This window comes from Xiphophorus hellerii, chromosome 15 (assembly GCF_003331165.1).
Source record: "Xiphophorus hellerii strain 12219 chromosome 15, Xiphophorus_hellerii-4.1, whole genome shotgun sequence".
Lineage (NCBI taxonomy): Eukaryota > Metazoa > Chordata > Actinopteri > Cyprinodontiformes > Poeciliidae > Xiphophorus > Xiphophorus hellerii.
Window position 1 is genome coordinate 15,616,219 of NC_045686.1, and position 20,572 is coordinate 15,636,790.

The 20,572-nt window shown below is 38.4% G+C and overlaps 1 protein-coding gene across 3 annotated transcripts in view; it reads right to left on the reverse strand.

Annotated features, from left to right (window-relative positions):
• Window positions 1-2,452: 2,452 nt before the first annotated feature.
• LOC116733617 (estrogen-related receptor gamma-like) overlaps window positions 2,453-20,572 on the reverse strand; it is a 38,417-nt gene continuing 20,297 nt past the window's right edge. For 2 of the 3 annotated variants that reach the window (XM_032584392.1, XM_032584390.1), the window contains exons 5-8: window positions 14,053-14,163; window positions 11,865-12,044; window positions 5,197-5,466; window positions 2,453-5,102 (exon numbers count right to left, since the gene is read on the reverse strand). In XM_032584392.1, coding sequence (XP_032440283.1) covers window positions 4,858-5,102; window positions 5,197-5,466; window positions 11,865-12,044; window positions 14,053-14,163 — 806 coding nt within the window. In that variant the 3' untranslated portion in view covers window positions 2,453-4,857. The remainder of the gene's footprint in view (window positions 5,103-5,196; window positions 5,467-11,864; window positions 12,045-14,052; window positions 14,164-20,572) is intronic. The other variant, XM_032584391.1, reaches the window with a different exon arrangement.

Below are 20,572 nucleotides of genomic sequence, written 5' to 3' on the forward strand. Positions count from 1 at the left end.
TCAATCGCAAGGCCACAGACCTACACAGGGTTTAGGATCTCACCTGTAGCCCCATCTTGACCTTTTCCTTTGGACATTAAGTAGTCAAAATGTGTCAAAAAAGTTTGCTGTGGTCATTCCCTACCCAGGACCGATAATTCCCAGACAGGGTCAAGAGTCAAAGAGCTTGGAACCGACTGCATTCATGTTCCTGAGTGCCTCTAAAGCTCCCATCAGCCTTGGCTTTTCCTCGGCAGGTGCCATGGTAACAGCCGGGTGTCGGCTTTCAGTTTACCTGCAGAGACGTGAAGCTCTTCTTATACACTATTCATGTGTATGTCTATTCTTATGAAATCACATACTGAATGTTTAAATTAGTCACCAAGTTTATTAAAGAAACGTTCATGTGAATGAAAGTTGATGTTGCAGGTATTTGCAGGTAAGTTTGCATCAAATGTACACCTGAGTTACACTGTTGTTTTGCAAACTTTGTAGTGTAATGCTTTATTTGTTTCATGCTGGGGAAAAAAACCTTGCATTAATGCAAATGGTAATGAGAAAGGTATATATATATATTTTTTTTTTAAAAAGCTGCAGTATGCTCCTAATATGTCATCTGAGCATATAGTGAGCTCCTAATATGCTGGAGAATAACGTGAAGCCATTGGTCAATATGGTGTCTCCTGTAGTACGCTGTCAAACCAGATGATGGCAGCATGCAGCAGCTACTAGATGGAGCTGTCCAGCTGAATGCATGGAGTCGCTGTGCAAAGGAAGCTGCAGGGGGGCCTGTGACGCTCTGCAGTCCTGAAAACAGCTGCATGCTGTCTTCATACAGGTTAGCATGCTCTGCAGCCGTAACCAGCTATGAAGACGGAAAACCCTCCAGGAATGTAGAGTCATAATGTTTAAAGTCTTTGGTCTTATTAAATTCTTTAATCTCTACAATTTCCTTCCAAAAGGAAATGTAAAGTAAAAAATAATAATAAAAAATAAATAAATAAAAATCCCACTTTCTATTTTGTTTTGATCCAATACAACATATTTTAAACTTCATATCGAGACCAAATATCTGTTCAAGCAGCAATAAACTCTCTCATAACTTACGTCAAACATACAGTATAATTGTATATATTTTATACATAATAATTTTAAAGAACAGAGTTCTAAATTCTGAAGATAAATGAGTGTGTTTGGATGGATGGAAGTCTGGATGGATGGACAGATGGATGGATGGTGATGATGAATAAATTCTACACATTTTCCAAACCTGGGAAATGCTTAGAATCAAATTCCAGACTTTTCCAGACTAAGTAGTGAGTTTGTAAAAGGAAGCCTTGTAGAACAGCAAAACAAGGAAGCCATAGACAATTAAATAATTATTTTAGACTCCTTGAGCCTGTAGCCCAACCATCGCTGCTCCGTTTCAAAGCCCCCCTCTCCCTCTTAAATAAAGCCTCACCTCATTTGATTTATTTTCACAGAGCAGCTATTCTCTGCTTAATACCCTAATCAGCATTCATACCTTGCTGTGATGATTCGGGACAATGCTTTTTTATTGAGGAAGTGATCTCACCCTTGAGTGCCAGAATCAGCCTTTTTTTTTTTTTTACAGCCCATCTCCTCGGGAGGCCTCATCCATCAGCGGAGGTGTGTGTCGCCCCGACACATACTAACCCATTTACACACAGGAACATACGGGAATACATCACTCAAGATGGCTAACTCGCTTACTGACAGCTGATGTGGTGAAAATTCTCCAGCTTGTCCCCAAATCCCCCGGAGCGTTCAACGACGTTTTAAGGACAGATGAATTCAGCTGGCAGAAACGGGGGTGGGTGAGGGTTCAGTTGGATTTGGATCGGCTTGGGTCACTTCATCCATCTTCATTGTTTAAGGCAGGAGTCTCGGACCCCGGTCCTCAAGTCGTGCCGTTTTTAGATGCGTCTCTGCTCCGACACGGCTGATGGAAATGGTCCAACTACCTTCTCAGCATGTTATATTGTTCTGCAGAGGCCTGCTGGAGAAGCATCATTTGATTCGGCTGTGTTAGACCAGAGCATGCCAGATACGAAACCTTGAGGACTGCCTTCGGACACTGGTTTAAGGTTTAGCTGACCTGCCCTCATCTTTGCAGCTTTTAAACAATATTTCTGCTAAAATCAGAAGCTAAGAGATGATTTTTTTCCCCCTCAGGATCTCTACATGACAAGGCAATGAGTACGATGTTAAGTTCAATACAGACATCTCTCTCTCTCTCTCTCTTTGGGCCCACTTTTCGACTTCATTACATTACCGCTGTTAATTATAAATCTTCATCCAACTGGGCTCGGATGGCCTAAATGTGCCATAATGGGCCGAACATGGAAATAAGAGTTCATTGTCAGGCTGAGGCAGAATAGACTGCGCCCACTTACCAGCTCTTAATGAATTCCCTTCGCTTTTATTGAGGAAGAAGACACTCAGATATTAGGAGCTTTGCATTAAGGGGATCGTCTTTATTGCCCAAGAATCCACCTGAGAATGAAACAGCACTGCTCAGTTCCTGCAGGGGAGAGAAGAATCCGCTCACATCTGTAAAACCCCGCTGTTGGCATAAGACATGATGTACATACAGCAAATCTTACATGACAAACATCTAAAACCGACCATATTGGTGCCGTTTGACCCTAAATCTGAAAGGTTCGCCCCCCCACCGTCCTCCCACCACACACTCCTCCTTCGAGACGTGTGGCGGGAGACAAATTTCAGAGACTCTTCACACAACAAACACACGCTAGCAGATTAACAGAGTGCCACCACCAGGTTCCCCAAACATTATGGCTAAAATGAAATCAGTGCACACGTTTGATCCTACACACAGACTTCTACTATAGAAAAGACATCAACTTGCTTCCCTAATTACAGATCTACAGTTCTGGTCAGAAGTTTACAGAAACGTTTCAGGTGCATGACTGTAAGTTTGGTCCTTTAAAGATGCATGTGAACTGTTCCTTTTTTTTTTTTTTTTTGCCCAGGGCATTTTTTGAAAACACAAAATGTGCACACGCAAGTTTGTGTTAATTGTACATTTTCTCTGATCCATAGAGGTACAAAATTATGCTTACATGCAAATTCATAACATGGCGTTAGCCTGTTGTTTTCCCCATCTCCCATTGGAATCATTGACTTGTTAGAATACCCAGCTGTATTCAGATTAAAGAAACCAGGATTAAACTGGAAGATTGCTAAACATTAGCATCACTATCTAGTGAAGCCAGTTTAACATCAACATGGACTGAATGAGTATTTAGAAAAAGAAGAATCCTCTACCAAATCAACACCAAATATACAGTCAAAATTCCTCTTCTTCTCCCTGGACAATCATTTGAGACACAGATTACACTATTTGGTCAGTGACAAAAGGTTTGTTTGGATGAGTCAAGGTAAGGCTTTTAAATCTAAGAACATCTGTAAAGCATGGTGGCTGTGGTGCCATACTGTGGAGAAGTTTTGTAGTCATTTGTACTCGTACAGTAAACGGGACAATGTCATAGGTGAACCAACTTCACCACAAACCAACAGCTAGATGGTTGAAACTTGGACACAGTTGGATGTCCCCACACATTTAAACTGGTTTTAGAAGCAATAAAGCAGGTTAATATGAAGCCTCTGTAATGTTCCTTTTCTCGCCCCTGTTGAAAATGTATGGACTATGCTTATGTTGACGCAGGCTACACAAACTGTGGCCGAGGTGCGATTTCCTAAGAAACATTTAGCAAAGCCTTAGTTGTTAGAGGGTATGCATATAATTAGACCTTTATGGATGAGAGAAAGTCCTCCATAAATTCAAAATTCTTCCAGATTTTAAATAATTAAAAAATATCAACCAAGTTCAATAAAAACAGTTCATATGAATCATTAAAGGTCCGAAGTTAACACAGCGTGTAAACTTTTGAAGTGAACTATACATTATGGCAGCCTTTTTTTTTTGTTTGTTTGTTTGTTTTACATGAAGTCATATTACTGTTCTGCACAACTCTATGATATTATGCACTTCAATGGTAATATCATGATATGGTGTCAGTTATCTGTGCTGCAGCAGAGAAGCTAGTAAAAAAATTATCTCACAATAATATTAGTTAAAAATCTTAAAAAATTATCCTCTTGCTGCAACAGCCCATTTGTAAATAAAAGAAACAGAACAGAGCCACAAATAAATAAATATTACTTTGCTGTAGTACTGTTGCATCGTGAAGATAAGTACTCTTTCCCTGAAAATGCCTGGTAAAATATTAATGCTAGTAATAATAATAATAATAATAACAATCCCCTCCTTCACCTGTGCATGAAGGGAGATAGATGCTTTTGCTATACAATAAAGCAAGGGAGCAGGGTTTATGAACATTTCATAGGCCACATCAAAATATCATGGACATCTGCTGGTATAACTCAATAATAAAGAGTCTTTACTCTTTGGCAAGACTAACAGTATATAACTACCATTACAACAACAACAAAAAAAATCTTATCATTAATGTTCTCTAAACCACTAGGATGCAGATTATACAGGCTTCAAGATGAGCAAAATAATCCAGAAGGATCTTCAAGTATCAAGTGTTTCTTAAAATGATTTTAAAGAAATAAGGTTTGGCATATAATTGTAAATATCTGAAGAAGGCGCGATTCTTCTGCTTTTAAGCCATCTGTCCCATAAGTTAGCACACTTGAACCAATTTCACTGTTTTTTATAGGAAACAAGAGGGCTGTGTCTCCAAAAAAGAAAAGAATATTAATTAGGAAGCGAGCTAAAATGGACGAATACACAGAGTCGCGAACCCACTATTTACCAATATGCCTCGCTTCTTCTCACAAAGCAGCGGACTGCTCTGTTTCTGATCAAGCTTTGGCCTCAAGGAGCTCGAGGAAGAGTTTGTGCATCGGCACGCGGCCGTCCTGTTTGATGCTGCAGAAATGCTGGACGGCGCGAGCGGCCGTCTGACGGAGAAGAGGGAGGGTCATGATCAGCTTTCCGGCACGCCGACAGTCCTCAGGGTGGTGCGTGGCCTCATGGTCCTGCAGGGCCCCATGAAGGACGTCTTGAAGTCTCTGCACTGCCTCAGAGTCCTCGATTTGCATGGAGTCTGAAAGTAAAAAGGACCAGGTTAAAGCTGTGAAAGATTTATTTATTTTTTTTAAATGAAAGGCATGGATTCAGAGTCAAATCAAAAGTAGTACCTGAATTTGCGAGAGCGATGGCCTTGAGGAGCACAAACTCCTCCTTTTCCAGACCCATGCTTTTGTACTTCTTTACCAGCTGCAGGATTGCATTGTTCAGATCAAACAGCCCAGCCAGTTTGGATTGCTCCTCGTCCATAATGTAGTCCTCGGCATAAACCAGTTTGTCCTCCATGACCAGCGAGCGAAACACCACCCGAAGGATCAGGATCTCCATCCATCCGCTTTGCAGGAGACTCATCTGGTCGGCTAAGGAGAGGGTGGGGAAGCCTAGAAAAAGAAACAAATGAAAGAACACATTTACGGCGTTTGCCAGGGATAGAATGGGGGAAGCCTGAGCAGGTGAGGTAGAATAATCTGAAGAAAAACTAGATATGGTCTTCAAAATCTAACATCCTAAACACTCCATACCCAGAGTGAAACATGGTAGTGGAAGCAAAATGCTGTTTCACATGAGGAGAAATTTAAAAAGTAATGTTCACAGGCAGTTTCTGTCCAATCGGATTGAGTCTAAGCTATTTTATAAAAAAGAACGGGTATCCGTATGAGCAAAGTCTACTTCACAAAGATGATCAACTTGATGTTGATCTGTCATATAATCACAACAAAATGCATTTAAATTTGTGGTTGTTAAGTGACAAAATGCAAAAAAAGTTTAAATCCATTTTATAACATGTTTAGAAGCTTTGCAAGGTATAAAAGGTTTGACAGAAAGCTTAGGTGTTTTTTTGTGCGAAATATTCATTACTATTACCGCAAAATATACCTGCAGAAATTTAATTTTACTTTTGAAATAGCCACACAGTAAAGGGCATAACGAAGGACAGAAGGATTTTGTGGCACATTTGATGAGTCCCTGCAGGACACGTCAACTTTGATTGACAATTACATCCAGCTGGAGGTTATTAAACCCACTTACTGCCTCGCATGTACCTCCACACACACACGCACACCCACGCACAGGTTTACTGTAATTAAACAGAAGATTTTACAGAAGAAGGGAGGGGAGGGCATGTTGTTTGTATTTTTGACACCACCCTTGATTGCTATCAGAATCCACGGCTCTTTAAAATCCCTGCAGCGGCGCCAGCGCCCCGTTTCCCCACCCTGGCCCCGAGATGGATTGGAAACGCTGTGAGTGCACAATTTCATACGTCGATAGGGATCAGTATTCTGTAGCAGAGCCATTGATCAGGAGACCTGTGTGAATCTGTGCTAGATGAAATCTCAAGCACGTTATTGATAAATCGAATGATAAAAGTTAAATTGTTGATAAGGGCAACGTTTCAGATAAACGAAGAAGTTGTTCATGATAAATTTAATTGAGGCATAAAATATCAAAAAGTGGGACAGAAACAGCTAAACTAAAAGCTTTTTGGTTCAATTTGGCCTATAAAATGTAAAACTATTAAGAAAAGATCCAAAATAACCCACCACTTTTGTGAGTTTCAAATTTCATTTTCAAATTTCAGTCCCCAGTACCAGCTCATTTAAAGTAACTCTTAAGTTCTCCAGGAAATATTCTTGAAGACACTAAGCAAATTAGTTTGTTTGCTCCAAACTCTACATAGGAAACATTTTCCCTCCAGACAGAAACATGTCAAATATACCCTCCACATTTGCTTGACATATAAAGAGAAGCACAGCTAGTTTATATCTCCACATGTTAAGACAGTTGTCACCCAACAGTCGCTTTAATCACACACATATTTCACAGCCAGTGCTGCATCGCAGACTCAAAATGGCCAAAACCAAAGAGGGCAGTTGGTCTTTAGCCAGCTCGTCTTCCAGTTTGCCCCTCAGACTTCACACCACATCACTGTCAATCTGCCTGATAGGAGGCGACACAGAGGAGTGGGTGCAGCCAGGGCAGTAGCCCGCCCATCACACTCACCTCCCCCTGGGCAAAGAACTCACATGGCCTGGGACACTTCGCCCAGGACCCCGGGCCTAGCAGCAACGGGGGCCGCTGTGTGTTCTGCCACTCATCCAGAGCTGATGTGACACGGCCATTACGCTGCTAGGTAGGGCCGGCCGGACTGTTATTCAAGTAGCCTTTTCCCTGTGTTTGAGCCTCTTTTCTTTGTTTAATCGCACTTTTTTATTTTTTATTTTGTTCATCCACATTTAAGATTAACTGGTTTGAAACCATTGTGTATTTTTGCAATCAGATGAGTAAAATAATCACATTATTTATCAAAAAGAGGGGAAGATATATATCAATTGTGATAACTACACAATGAACTGTAATTAATAAAGTTTGGAAGATGTCATCCTGTTTGCTCATCCAAAACAGTAATTAGATGTTTCCTCAAATATATAAACCCTGCTAACTATATTGGTGTTTGGACTTTAAGTTTTATCAATGTCTATGTTCTGATCATTTCTTTATTGTATGCTTCCCCATTTCTTGCCGTCTTAGTTTATCCCCTGTTTCAGTTTAGTTAATCTCATTGTTTATGTTTGTATTTATTTCTTTGGAGTGGGTTTTCTTACAGTTTACTGCTTAGGTTCAGGTTTCCTTTCCCCCTTTTCATTCTCATTGCTTTGCTTTATTTTTCACCTCTACCTCAGCCTCCCCTATCGGTTTTTTTCCCAAGCTGTATCCACTCCCCTGTCATTAGCTCCTCTGGTTCCTTTGTGATTTCTCCTCAGTAAATTCAAGCTCTCAGGTTATATTGCTCTCCACTTGCTCCTTCTGTTTAACTCCAGTTCCCATGCAGTGTTTATACCGTTTGGAAGTTTTTTTTCTCATCTTTACTAAAATTATGAACTCTATTACAATTCCTTTTTCCTGTTTGAATTTTGGCCACTGCTGCTAAAATAGGATCAACTGTTGAATAGTACAATTATAACATTAAATTGTGGAGTCTGAATCTCATGCATAGACTTGATTCACTGGCTTGAGTTAATGATGATACCCTCTATGAAGCTTGTTCCTTTGTAAAAGCAACATGGCCAAATTGGCCATGTTGATTAACTCTTTAATCTCTCTGATTAAAGAGAGGGAGGTCTCTTTAATCTTGCGCCACAACAAGATGCCGGTCCATCTGAAGACTAAAGTATATAGGAATGTTTTGCAACCAAAATCTGAGAAGTCGTGAGGATTCCAACTGTTTGGTGTGACCATGCAATGAACTGTCAGTAGTCCTGCAAGCTTTGGATCTCTGCCTAAAAAGACGCCGGCCACATGGACAACCCAAGAAGGAGCGGCTGGGTGGACACGTGAGTTTCCAACATAACCCCCAATTACACGCTCAATCGAGAGAAGAAACCTCCCAAAACAATAAACCCTGCAACTGAAGGACACAAAGAAAATTACGACACATAGATTTAAGCAAAAATAGTAAATATCCCTCCCTAAATTTGGTCATTCTCAAGTACACATTGTTATTTTGCATAGAATTAGATTTAGACCTAATATGTCATTCTGCTCAGAAATACAGACAAGAGAAATTCATATTATATGGTTAATCAGTCTGGCTAACTGCTCAGTCTGCCAGCTTGCAGTCAGGTAAGAGCAGAAAGTAATGTTCCTTCAGTTTTCACAACGTGTTTTTCCAGGAAAATAATATTCTAACATTTTTGTAACCAACGGAAAAAGTGTTGTGGCGTTGTTATTGCCAGAGAATCAGAAAACTATAAATTTTAAACCCTCAACCAGTCCATGCCTGCGGTAGGACTGGTTCAGACTAATTACTCTATCCTTTTTCCAGCTTCCAGCTTCCAGAAAAACAGACTTCTCCAGCATCAGCTGGTCAAACTGGTTTGGGTTTACTCATCCAAATCAGGGAAAAATAATGATCAGGCACGTTTCCTAGAATGTAAAAAGTTACTCACTGAACTTTCCGACAGTGTATTTCTACATAATTTTAGAAGCTCTTGGACGTTTCACTGAGAAACAGGTTTACCAGTGATGGTGTCGTCACTTTTTCCATCTCGAAGTAAAACTGAAAGGCTGCTCAACACCACCATGTTCTGTGAATATAATCTGTTACCTAAGGAGCAAAATACTGGTTTCCATTTAACTTTACTGTTTTTGCCTTTAAGTATTTCTAGTTTCTTTCCAAACTTGCCTGATGGGTTTTGTTAGATTAATGTATTTTTGGTGTCATTTCAGAATGAAGAATGTCTTCCTTCTCCTGTCCTTTACCCCTCTGGTGGGTATCTGCTGTGGTCGCAGCCGCCGCTCACCGCTGCTCCGCTCCCTCAGCAAAGGGCTACAAATATACACCCGTCAATCGGACTCCATTTGTCTGGGGGAGCAGTCAGCACCGAGCTGGGGGAGATGTATAAAGGGAGGAGGTGAATTTCTTCCAAAACAAGAGTACGGAAATGCTGATGAGGAACAAACAGCCAAATGCCTCTTATCAAATTTTGAGAAAAAGATGCAGGGGAAAATATAGTAGAACGATACGAGCACTCACACGCACCTGTTTTGTTTGTTTTGTAAGCATTTCAGAGACAAGACATCAACAAAGAGCCCAGGTGTTTCGCTGGTGATGTTTTGGGTGTGAATAACACTGCTGATAAAGCGGAGAAAAGGGGGATGATAAGAACTGATTAACCAAGAAAAGCTGTAAAATAGAATCCCGTATTTAAGTTTCTTATAGGACTGTGCAAACACTTCTCTGAAGCTTTCCAGTATTTTACCAACAGAAATATACAAAGCGCGACCATATGTCGCTAATTATGAAAGTATTTTTGGTGACGTTTTTTTAAATTAGCTTATACGCGTAAACGGGATCCAGGATTTCTACCATAGTTTTAAAAGAAGCCCCTTGGCTTTTTGAGCTAGCCGTTAGCCTTTAAAGTATATTTGAGCGAGAAAATTAACAACCATAATTTCTGTTTTTAAGCAAAAGCCTTGTTTAGTGTAGAATTTCACTTTTTTATAGATAAAAGTTGTAGTTTTGGGCTGGAGGTGAAATTAAACTCATCATTTAGCAAAGAGCATTGTCTGTGAGACTGAGAAACATTTTTTTTCAAAAACATAAATTAAACGAGTTATTTATAAAAAAAAAAAAAAAAGAAGAAGAAGAAAAAAGCCAGCACCATAATTAATAAATGAGATTACTTTGGCTTTTTTTTTTTTTATCCCGGTGGTTTAAATGAGATGACAGTAATGCATTGCAGCTTTTATGTGTTTGAATTGTAATATTTTACTGTTCTGAGGAGGTCCTGTATTTACTAACAGTCTAGTGTGAAATAAAGGGGAACTATTTATTTAATTTATAAGAACCATTTGAAGTGACTAATATAAGTGGTGCAGCAAAATGCAGATGTCCTGCCTGAGGGAAATTACTGTGAAAGAGCTGCAATTTAAAATGGCTTGAGAAGGTAATGGTGGAAATCCTGGCATTATTAGTCATGTTAAAAATTAGATGGGGCAAGCCATTGTTCCTTTCACTGCACCTACGAAGTACTAAATACCAAACCCTTTGACTTGGGAATTACACTGAAAAGCACTAAAAAGTTGCAAATAAAACTTTACCTCTTACTTAAAGGAAACAATTACAGTTCACAGATATTACATTTATGTTCAAATGACTACAAAACCTTTACTTTTAAACAGCTTAGCTGCTTCTGGAAAGTCGAGACATTCACTGTCTCAAAGCTTCGCCAAAGTCAGTGAGGTGTACTATGATAATTCATCAACAGCAAGTCATTGTTATAAGATGTCTAACAAGTAGTTTCTGCAACTAAAGCAAGAGTGAACTGAAAATGTTTTAACTAAAAAAAATTGTGAATTGAACTGAACAACCTTTGGGGCTTTAGATCAGGCATTAATGTACATGGCTCAAAACGTGTTTGCTAGTTTTTGGTATTAGATTTATTTTGCAGTGCCTTCTTATGAATTTATATTTCCTGTTATTTACCATCTATGAACAAAAACTTTATTTTAATGTGAAAAAAAACCTAAACTTCTCAATATAAATAAAAAAATTTTCATCATCTTGACCAAGATGATGAGCTTTGTGCTCACCGACTCTTATCTCAAATGAAAGTTTTGGAGGCTCATAACTACAAAAACATCCAATAAAACTCTCCAAATAGAAAATGATGAAACATTTGACTTTTTCTCCTCCGTTTCTGAGTTTAGCAAAATGCTTGTGCTCCCAACACAAACCCCAGCTGAACAGGATGCTCAGTCTAGAGCAGAGGTACATCAGGCATTTTGTTCTAACTACTCAGCGAGAACAGACACACTTCTTCAGCTGAAGGGGGTAAAAAAAAATAAATAAACCTCCGCACGTCTCATCTGCTATTTCTGTGACAGAAGACAAGCTCAGTGTGTTCCAAGAGCCAGGAGGATTTCTGTAATTCAGACCTGACAGGGAGGCGGCCACGGCCCAGGAAACAAATTAAAACTTCCATGTGGCCATTGGTCATCTGGTTGGTGTGGGAACACTTTGGTCAGGAAGGGCATGGCACGCAATTTACAGCATGCTGGCATGCACAGACACACACATAGAGGATGACTGACAGATAACAGACAGCCAACCCCTGCCCCCCCTTTTCCCCCGCTCTTTTGGGCCGTCTTGGCAGCCACAAGTCAGAACAATCCCTTCTCTGATCTGATTAGGGACTTAGTCAACCTAATGTGTGTGTTGGCTTGTGTGAGAGAACTATGAGTGAGAGAGAGAGAGGGAGAGGGAGATTCATACCAGGGATATGTTTGGCCCAGCCGATGTTGACCACCAGCTCTCTGTCTGCCAGGTCGCACAGCGTGGTCAGAGCCTTGATGTCGCTCTCGGGTACCGTGGGGTCCGGCATGGCGAAGATGCTCTCCGGCTCGGCTACTAGCAGCAGGGATACCACCTTGTTTTCCACTGCACCTACAAAAACTGCAAAAGTTTATTATTGTTACAAGGTTTTCATTTTTTCAGTGAGATAAATAGAGATAAAGAGGGAAGACATTACTGGAACCAGTCAGAGTACCAGAAAGAAATATGAAACATGCACAGAAAAATATTTCTGTCGAAGTATAATGGTGAAAAGTGATCCACACCATCAGAAGGTTTCTTGACACTTGCTACGTTTCCAATAGAAATCTTTGCACAAATCTTTGTCAGCTAATGTCAAAAATTGCAATGGTAGTGTTTCCTTTAACTAAGAAATTAAATTAAAATCACAAGTGAATAAGGTTGTTCATGCGGTGAGTCATTAGAAATCATGGCAGTGATAAATCTAAACAGTTATATGAGATATAACCATAATTCAGTCATGGCTAAGCCATCAGAGGAAACGTCTTACTCAGGCGTTGAAGTGACAAGCCCCTTATGCTTGGGAGCGACTACATATCCAGCATTTGGGAAAATTGTAGTCAGCGATTTTACAGAAGAGATATGAATTCGACACGTTGGAATGACACACAACTTTTTATGTACTGTGCGATGCTGTGAAAGATCTGGTGGAGCCAGCTGTACATTGTCTGAAAAACAAACCATCATCTTCCTACAACTTCCCACTGATTTTTTATTGTTTTTGCCAGTAGTAACATTTGGCTGTTTATCATGTGACTCATCTGACAAGTAAAAAAGTGTTTCCAGCACAGTTTTTCAAAATACATCTATTTTGACATGGCCAAAAAACCACATCATCCTACCACAACCACTTTTTTATCAAAACGTTTTAGTTATTTGTTTTTTATTTTCAAAAGTGCCATGTTTCCATTAAGCAAATTTACTTTTGTAATTTCAATTTGCACAAACCTATGGCTAATGGAAACATAGGAAACACACAATCGAGCCTCAAACAGCTATGCTAAAGTGCCAGCTCCATATTTGAAAAGAAAAGAAAAAAAAAACAACATTAAAAACTTTAACAACTTGAGTCTGGGTCTGGACAGAATGACAATGATCATAACCATACATCCAAAGCTAGATAAAAAATCAGTTAAAACAAGGCACATTCAAGGGTAAGACTGAATCAATCATTTCACCTGCTGCCACCAAACTGGTGCCAAAACAAAGAATAGCCTCAAGCTGGCGACACACAGGACATGTCAGAGTTGTTGTCACCTGCATAAGGGGATGAAGTGCAGAAAAGCATAGCAGTTTCCACATTGTGACGTGTGTGTGTGTTGTACAGGGATCCCTGAAACTTCCCATTTTTCTAGGGCACGAACAGAGTTCAAGCCTCTAATAACCAGAAGACAACCAGGACTAAAGAACAGGAAGGGAGTTTAGCAGTGGAAATGGAGCTTGAGAAAACAACAGTAGTGCAGATTGATGGTTTGATTTGAGCTCTAACTGTACCTTGACTGAACTGTACATGTAAATGTAATGACTGATGCAAAATCGTTGGGCCTACTAATGAGTCATTTGAAAGTAAATTTTCTGCTATGTTGATAGTCCGTCGTGTAGCAACTGGCTGCTCCAGTCATCGACTCCCATTCATTTTCAACAGTTCCTGTGATTGTCAGACGAAAGACGAACAATTACTGATGAAATCACTCAAGCTCCTGGTTGCTGCAAGCAAGTCGCATTTTATTTTTTCTTAACTGAAAAAAGTAAAATTTTATAATTACTTCATTTGACAATTTAAGTAAAAGACAGAAGCTACTGTATGTAATGTGATATTAGTTCATTTTCTTATATAAACTATCTCTCCAGGAGGAAGAAAGGGAAACAATTTCAATAGAAAGTGTCTCTGCCTTGTCTTAAATGTAAAAGTAGTTCTCACATAAAAATCTAAATTTGTTAAGTGAGTAATGATAGCTTCCCAGAGTTCAAAGGAAACATAGCTTGGCTGTTGCTAAGTCTTAAGCTCAAACAAAACGTGGAGCTCATCTAACCATAATTAAAGTCTATTAAATCAGAGGAACAACTTTCCCATTCTTTTTATACTTACATGTTTTTTTCTGTGGCAAGTTGTTCTGTGGGTGCAGATAGGGGCTGTTCTCAGCATCTATTCTCCTCTTGTACTTCTGCCTGCCTCCTCGAACCCGGTCCAGGCGCACGCCTACATATGTAAACATAATCACAGGATGTTAATGACGATGTTTGCTTAGCCACACCATAAATGCATAAATACACAAACACTCAGGCCCTCATATGATAATGTTACATGTACAGTAAATAAAACAATTCATACAGGTGCGTCCCAATACATTGGCATATCATTGAAAAGAAACGTATGAAATTACACACAGCAATATATTTCAAGTATTTATTTCTGCCACCCAAAATTATAATTTTCAGATATTTGTAATGTTTTGTAACCTCAACGAAAAACATTTTTAACATAGAAATGTTGCATTCTTGATAAGTATATCCATTATATTTTATCTTCTTTTGCATGAACTGTGGCATGGTTTATTAATTCAGTTCATATATATTTGTACACATTTGGGACTTCTCATCTTCCTCTTTTGCTGGTAAGTCAGTCACAGTCATGCCGAGGTCATTAAAGTAGGTATTGGTACTTTGGGCCAGTCCAATGTTCTGCTACAAAAATCCATGATTATCTCCATAAAGCTTGTTGGAAACTGAACATGAATTTTGACCAAGACCAGCAGAGGGGACGGCTTATCAAATCATCACTTATTGTGTAAATTTCATGCTGGACTTCAAGCAAATGAGAAATAAATGTATATCTTTGCACCACTGAACAAACTCTTTATTCTCATAAGACAAGTTAATTACACAAGTTTGTGTGTAGTGACTCTTGAATTGACTTTACTCCATAATTTACTCCAGGTTGTGGTGATGTCTACAACGTTTTTCTAGATTTTTTTTTTTCCTTCCATTAACTTCCAATTCATGCCCTTATCTTATGGCTATAATCATCAAAATATACAGAAATAAACACTTGAAATATGTCACTTGGTATGCAATGAACCACATTTTAACTTAAATACTGAAATAACTGAACATTGATTATAGTCAAATTTATTTAAATTCACTGAAATTATTTTTTTGTCAAAAGTTTTCTTCATTTCTGATAAATAAATTAACTGTAAATTAATTCCAGAAAATTTCTCAAAAGATATTTAAAATTGAGCAACATTTATATAGTAAGATCATCCAAATTCAAACGTCTTCAACATTGCTTTCTCTGTTACATTTGGAGCCAGAGTAGTGTTTGACATTGATGTGACATTTAATCGAGTCAGTCAATGGGCGAAAGGCTCCCACATTAAATCCATTAAACCAGTGGGATGTTGTCCAGTCAACAGCCCACATGTACTGCCGATCTCAAGGAGACCGGACAGAACGGGCCAAATGCTGGAGCGGCAACATGCATCCTGTAAGATGACACCCGAAAACCTCGGAGGGGCCAGTGACAAATGCTCATCTTAACAAGCACTGCGACAACGTGATGACGGAGATTTAGGGGTGTGTGTGTGTGTGTCAGCCAGGGGAGAGGCCGGTCATGTTCACAGAGGAGGAACAGACACTGTGAATCTCACCAACTGCGGAGAAATTGCTTTATGCAGGGGGTGTGAATGTGACTCAGGAAGCCTTCAGTAGTGGTGTTGGGTTTCTGGGTCTGCAGAGTGTAAATAGCCATAGTGTCCCTGAATAGATCTATAATGGCATCTGTAAGAGACACATTGAGGCTATTATTTCCCCTCTTGACACCTCCCAGCAATATTCCGTCCCTTTAACTTGTTATTCTGACTTGTACAGATATTTTTACAGAACACGCAGCAAAAATTAAGAAGTAAAAAAAAAATAAAAAATAGCAGTGTCTTCTTAATCGGGCGTGTAAAGATTTGTGGGGTTTTATTAGTTCCGTGCCATTGACTTGTAAAGCTATTTTGTTTTATTTTATATGTCTGCCATTACTACAACTATAAATTTGATATAATGCTTTATCAGTTAATGTCCCATGAATAGATATTAAATGCAAGAGAGAATTGTGGATAACAGTGTTGGTATGAATTATGTGCCTTACAACCCTTATGACAAATAAAGTACGCTTAAAAAGAATATATGTTGTCCTGAGAAATAAAATGTATAATCATTGTTATGTTTGAAGATCCCATTATGAATTAAATCTAAATTAAAACATGTTTCCCAGCAAAAATGTCTACATATTCAGATTTCCTGACTCATGAAGTTCAATGCAGCTGCCTGACTAGAATGCCATGTTTTCTTGTCTTTGCCATTTTGAAGAACACATAAGATAAATATGCCTGTTTGTCAATGAGAAACAGGACACAAATAAATAAAATTCATATTACTTAACTTAGACAAGTAAAGTGTAAATAAAAAAATGCTTCAGTTACATTTATTTGATTGAAATTGTTGGGTAAAATAAAATTTGGGAACAAAGTGTTTTTATAATGTTTTTAACTGGGATTTTCACTGAACAAATGTCATAAAAGTAAAAGTTGGTCATTTTTGTTGCTGCAATAAAAGCTTAATTTATTTAGAGGCTTTAAAGACATCTTTACTCGAGGTGCGCATAAAAGGGGAGAATGCTGTTTAGTAAATATGACTGCTGCCACAGAAACAAAACTAACGTATTGTTGGTTTCCAAGGCCTGATTCTTCAAATTGTTTTCAGATTTTGGTCACTTTTTAAAAACATACCCAATATTAAAATATTTTTTAATTCTAATATTGTTTTCCCCCAGGATTTCCAGAAGCCTTTTCTTCAGTTGCCCTTCTCATCTTTAAGAGTTTTATTTAAGTGTCCCACTTGCTTTATAACAGCTTTAAGTTTCCTGAACTGCCACATTTATAATCCACTTAAATAGGGCTATGTTTCACCAATTAATGGTATCTACCTGCAGGAGGTCTCTGAGAGGTATATACGTTTTATCAGGAGTCATAACCTCTCCGCTTCCACTTGCCAAGGGGTCGGCAACATTTACACTGACAGCAGTTCTGTTTTGTTTTATGGTTAAATGAAAGAGTCATTACTTTCAATTCTTAGGTTTTAGAATGAAAAAAATCTGTAAGTTTATGGAATGAGAATGAATTGATTTTAATGATTTCCACATCAATAAAATAAAAACAAACACGTTGTTTTCAATGTAATGACCAAATATTAGAAAACTTTTTTCTGCATTACTTGTGTCTTTCTGTTGGTAAAACCCAATCCTTACAGTACTTACAAATACAAAAAATTAGCTAAAACTGTTCTTTTTTTTATTTATTATATACTGAAAACTTTTGAAAACTTTGCTCAGCTCAGCCACTGTGGATTTCCTCAAAAACCACCTGCAACTTGAAAAACAGGATGAAATAAAGGAATTGCATGTAGGAGCAAAATAAGAGTACCAATTGGCAAAGAAGGACACTGACTAGAAACCATAAAAAAAGTTTCCTCTACCAGCTTTCCTCTGAGAAGGACAAGAAGTCACAAGAGTGAAATCACCTATTTGCAAGTCAACTGTCCAAAGACAGACGGGACCATAAAACAGATCTAAAACTTTTGATAAGACTTTTACTTGCAGACACTTGTTACATTTAAGCTTTTGTCAAATCAGATGGATCACTTAGCTTTAAACAATAAGTTACTTTTCAAATCTGAGTGAAGCCATAAATTCGAATGTACTTATGTCTAATTTAAGTTTTTAAATATGAAACATGCTGAGGACTGGTGTTCAAAATAACATTTTTGAGACAGAAATTATTTAATATAAGCACAAAGAGTTCTTGACTTTAATTGTTTTCTTGTTGTTTATGTAAACAAGCAGTTAGTGACACATATTGTATCCATTACAGCCTGTTGTGAAACCAAAATAGAAAATAATGGCTTTTCATCACTTGCCTCACTGGCATCATATAACTGGAAACCTCAATGCAGAAACCAATAATTGAGAATAATTTAGGGATTAAAAGACACAGATGTGATTCCAAGAAGTCATAATCATGTTGTCATTGAAGTAAGTTTTGTAAATAGTTTAATAACTTGAATAAGCACAGTGTGCTGCCATTTTTCCCAGAGCCAACCAAACACTGAACTTAAACAGAGACTTAAGTTTCTATTTATATATTTTGTATTATGGGTGCCCAATATTGTTTCTGATACACACTGGAAAGATAAAAGTTTATAGAGGAAAGTCTGCCACTTCTTTACTAGTTGTGACTAAATTAAATGCAGTGCTCCTTTAACCATGCTTTCATATTTTAAAACTTAACCAGCAGAAATGTATGTCTTAGATATGAGGCTCTTTGCTTAAAGTATAAAAAAATTGTCACAATATTTAGCGTATTTGTATAGTGCCAATTCACAACAGATGTTGTCTTAAGCCACTTTACAAAAAAATGATTTTCTCTACTTTTTCTTCTTTTCTTGTGTTCATTACCCCCATATTTAATTAATCTTTTGATGATCTGACATCATTTAGCGTTTGAGGACTGGAGACTGTACTGATTGGTGGAGGGTAACAGGGTTTGTTCTACACAAGAAGAAGCTGATAACAACACAAACAATAGTGGATAGCATTGTGTTGTGTGTGCCACTTTACGTGTTCAGTTTAATGCCACTTCTGAAGATAAATATATTGAGCATTAGCACTTGATTTATCTGAAACAGCTTACTGTTTTCTAATTGAGGTGGAAGTTAAGGGCCAAAAGGCTGTGCATGTTTTGATGAGATGCTAAAATCACAGCGTCATATTTCTCCCTGGCATGAGAACTACAGCGGATCTAAGGTGTCTTGGCAATACTGTCTAAACGTGAAACTTTTTCCAAGTAAACATCTGAAAATACCAGCAGTTTGCAAACAGAGGTCTCGTGTAAGCATAGCCTTAAAGTGTTGAAGGCTAACATGCAACAGCAATAAGGCAAGTATTAGCTCTTCATTGCCAAATATTAGCTTGACTACCATAATTTGAATTTAAATAAATGAATTATAAGCTGACAATTTAGTGTAGATTAGTTTCCAAACTGTTTGTTTCATATTTGCTGAATGCTTGATTTAAAGGCGAACTAAGTTTTATTCAAGTGTTTGTTTGTGTTCTGACAGAAGATAATGTCAAAACTAAGTATAATGTTTCATAGAGGAATGTGCTGACAACTAAAAGGCCAAGAATAGCTTTGTTGGATAACAAGAGAGAGACACACACACTACCTCATCGTTCTTCTGGACTGCCCATCAGCGTTTGATAAGGACAGCCACATTCATCACACAGCCATTCTTACAGCATTTCCACATAAGAAGAAGAAGAAAAAAAAGTCCCACAGCATCCACTCATCCAGTTTAGCCTGTTCTCCACCTCCATTGCCGCTGCCTCCATGTTCTCACCACAAACAATCCCACGCATCTCCGATGTGGTGACACATATACAGCTTTAAAGTATTACTGCATCCTAAATCTTTGCACTTTTCGTCACATTGCTTCCTCAAGGTTGTATCTGTTACTGCAATTTAAAGGGAAGAGAAAAGAATACAAGAGTTTCAAATTTCTGCTACAAATAAATATCCAAAATAGCCAAGATATTCTGAATTTATATTCATTCTCCGTTTCTCTCAAACCCTTAAAAACTATCCTGAACAAATGACTGAATTCAGAGGTCACCTAAGGGTTAGATTAATCCAAAATGACACATTCTCACAGAGTACTGTTCATTACTGCAAACCTACACAGATAAAGCCATCCTTCGAAACTGACAGGACAAAGCACACATGTGGAAGAAGGTGCTCTGGTCAGGTGAGACAACACCCAAACTTTTTTGCCAATATACGAAATGCAACATGTGGCAGAGAACCAACAATGCTAACATGGAGGAGACTGCGTCATAATGTGGGAAGGCAGATGAAGCAAAGATTCTCCTTCCATAAATACAACAACTATAACCACCCAGTGAATACCACAATGAAATGGCATTCACTTATAAAATAATATCTTTTTTTTTTTTACTTTACAGTTGTACTTTGTGTTGTTTTGTCACATAACACCCTACAAAAATACATCGGAGTGTGCCGCTGTGTTGTGGTAATCTCCACAAACACCAAAATAACTTAGTGGCATCCGATATACAGCAGATAGCTTCTTATTGACTGATGGAAATGGTGTGCAGGGTCTGAACCATCTCAATGTACAAACTGTGCAACTTTAATGCAACTAGAAAAGGAGGAAGAATATATTGTTTTTATTTTGCAGCCATGGTCCTATTGTCCTAGGAAAGAGAAAGCTTCTGTGGAAACAGTTACCTAAACGGGGCTTAATCAAATCCTGCCTGGGGTCTATATGTCTTTTAGCTGCTCTTTTAATATGACTCTGACTCTCATTAAATTTCACAGCTCCCTCTGTCTCTGTTTACTGCGGCCTCTCCAGGGGAAGAGGGGCATTACGAGACACGATGAAGCGCGTTACGAGGGCGCTTACGATAGGAGTTACGAGGGGCAGTTCGCGTTTCATGGAGGTCCAGGAATCCCACAAGGCATCTGGAGGAATTTATGAGGCAGGGG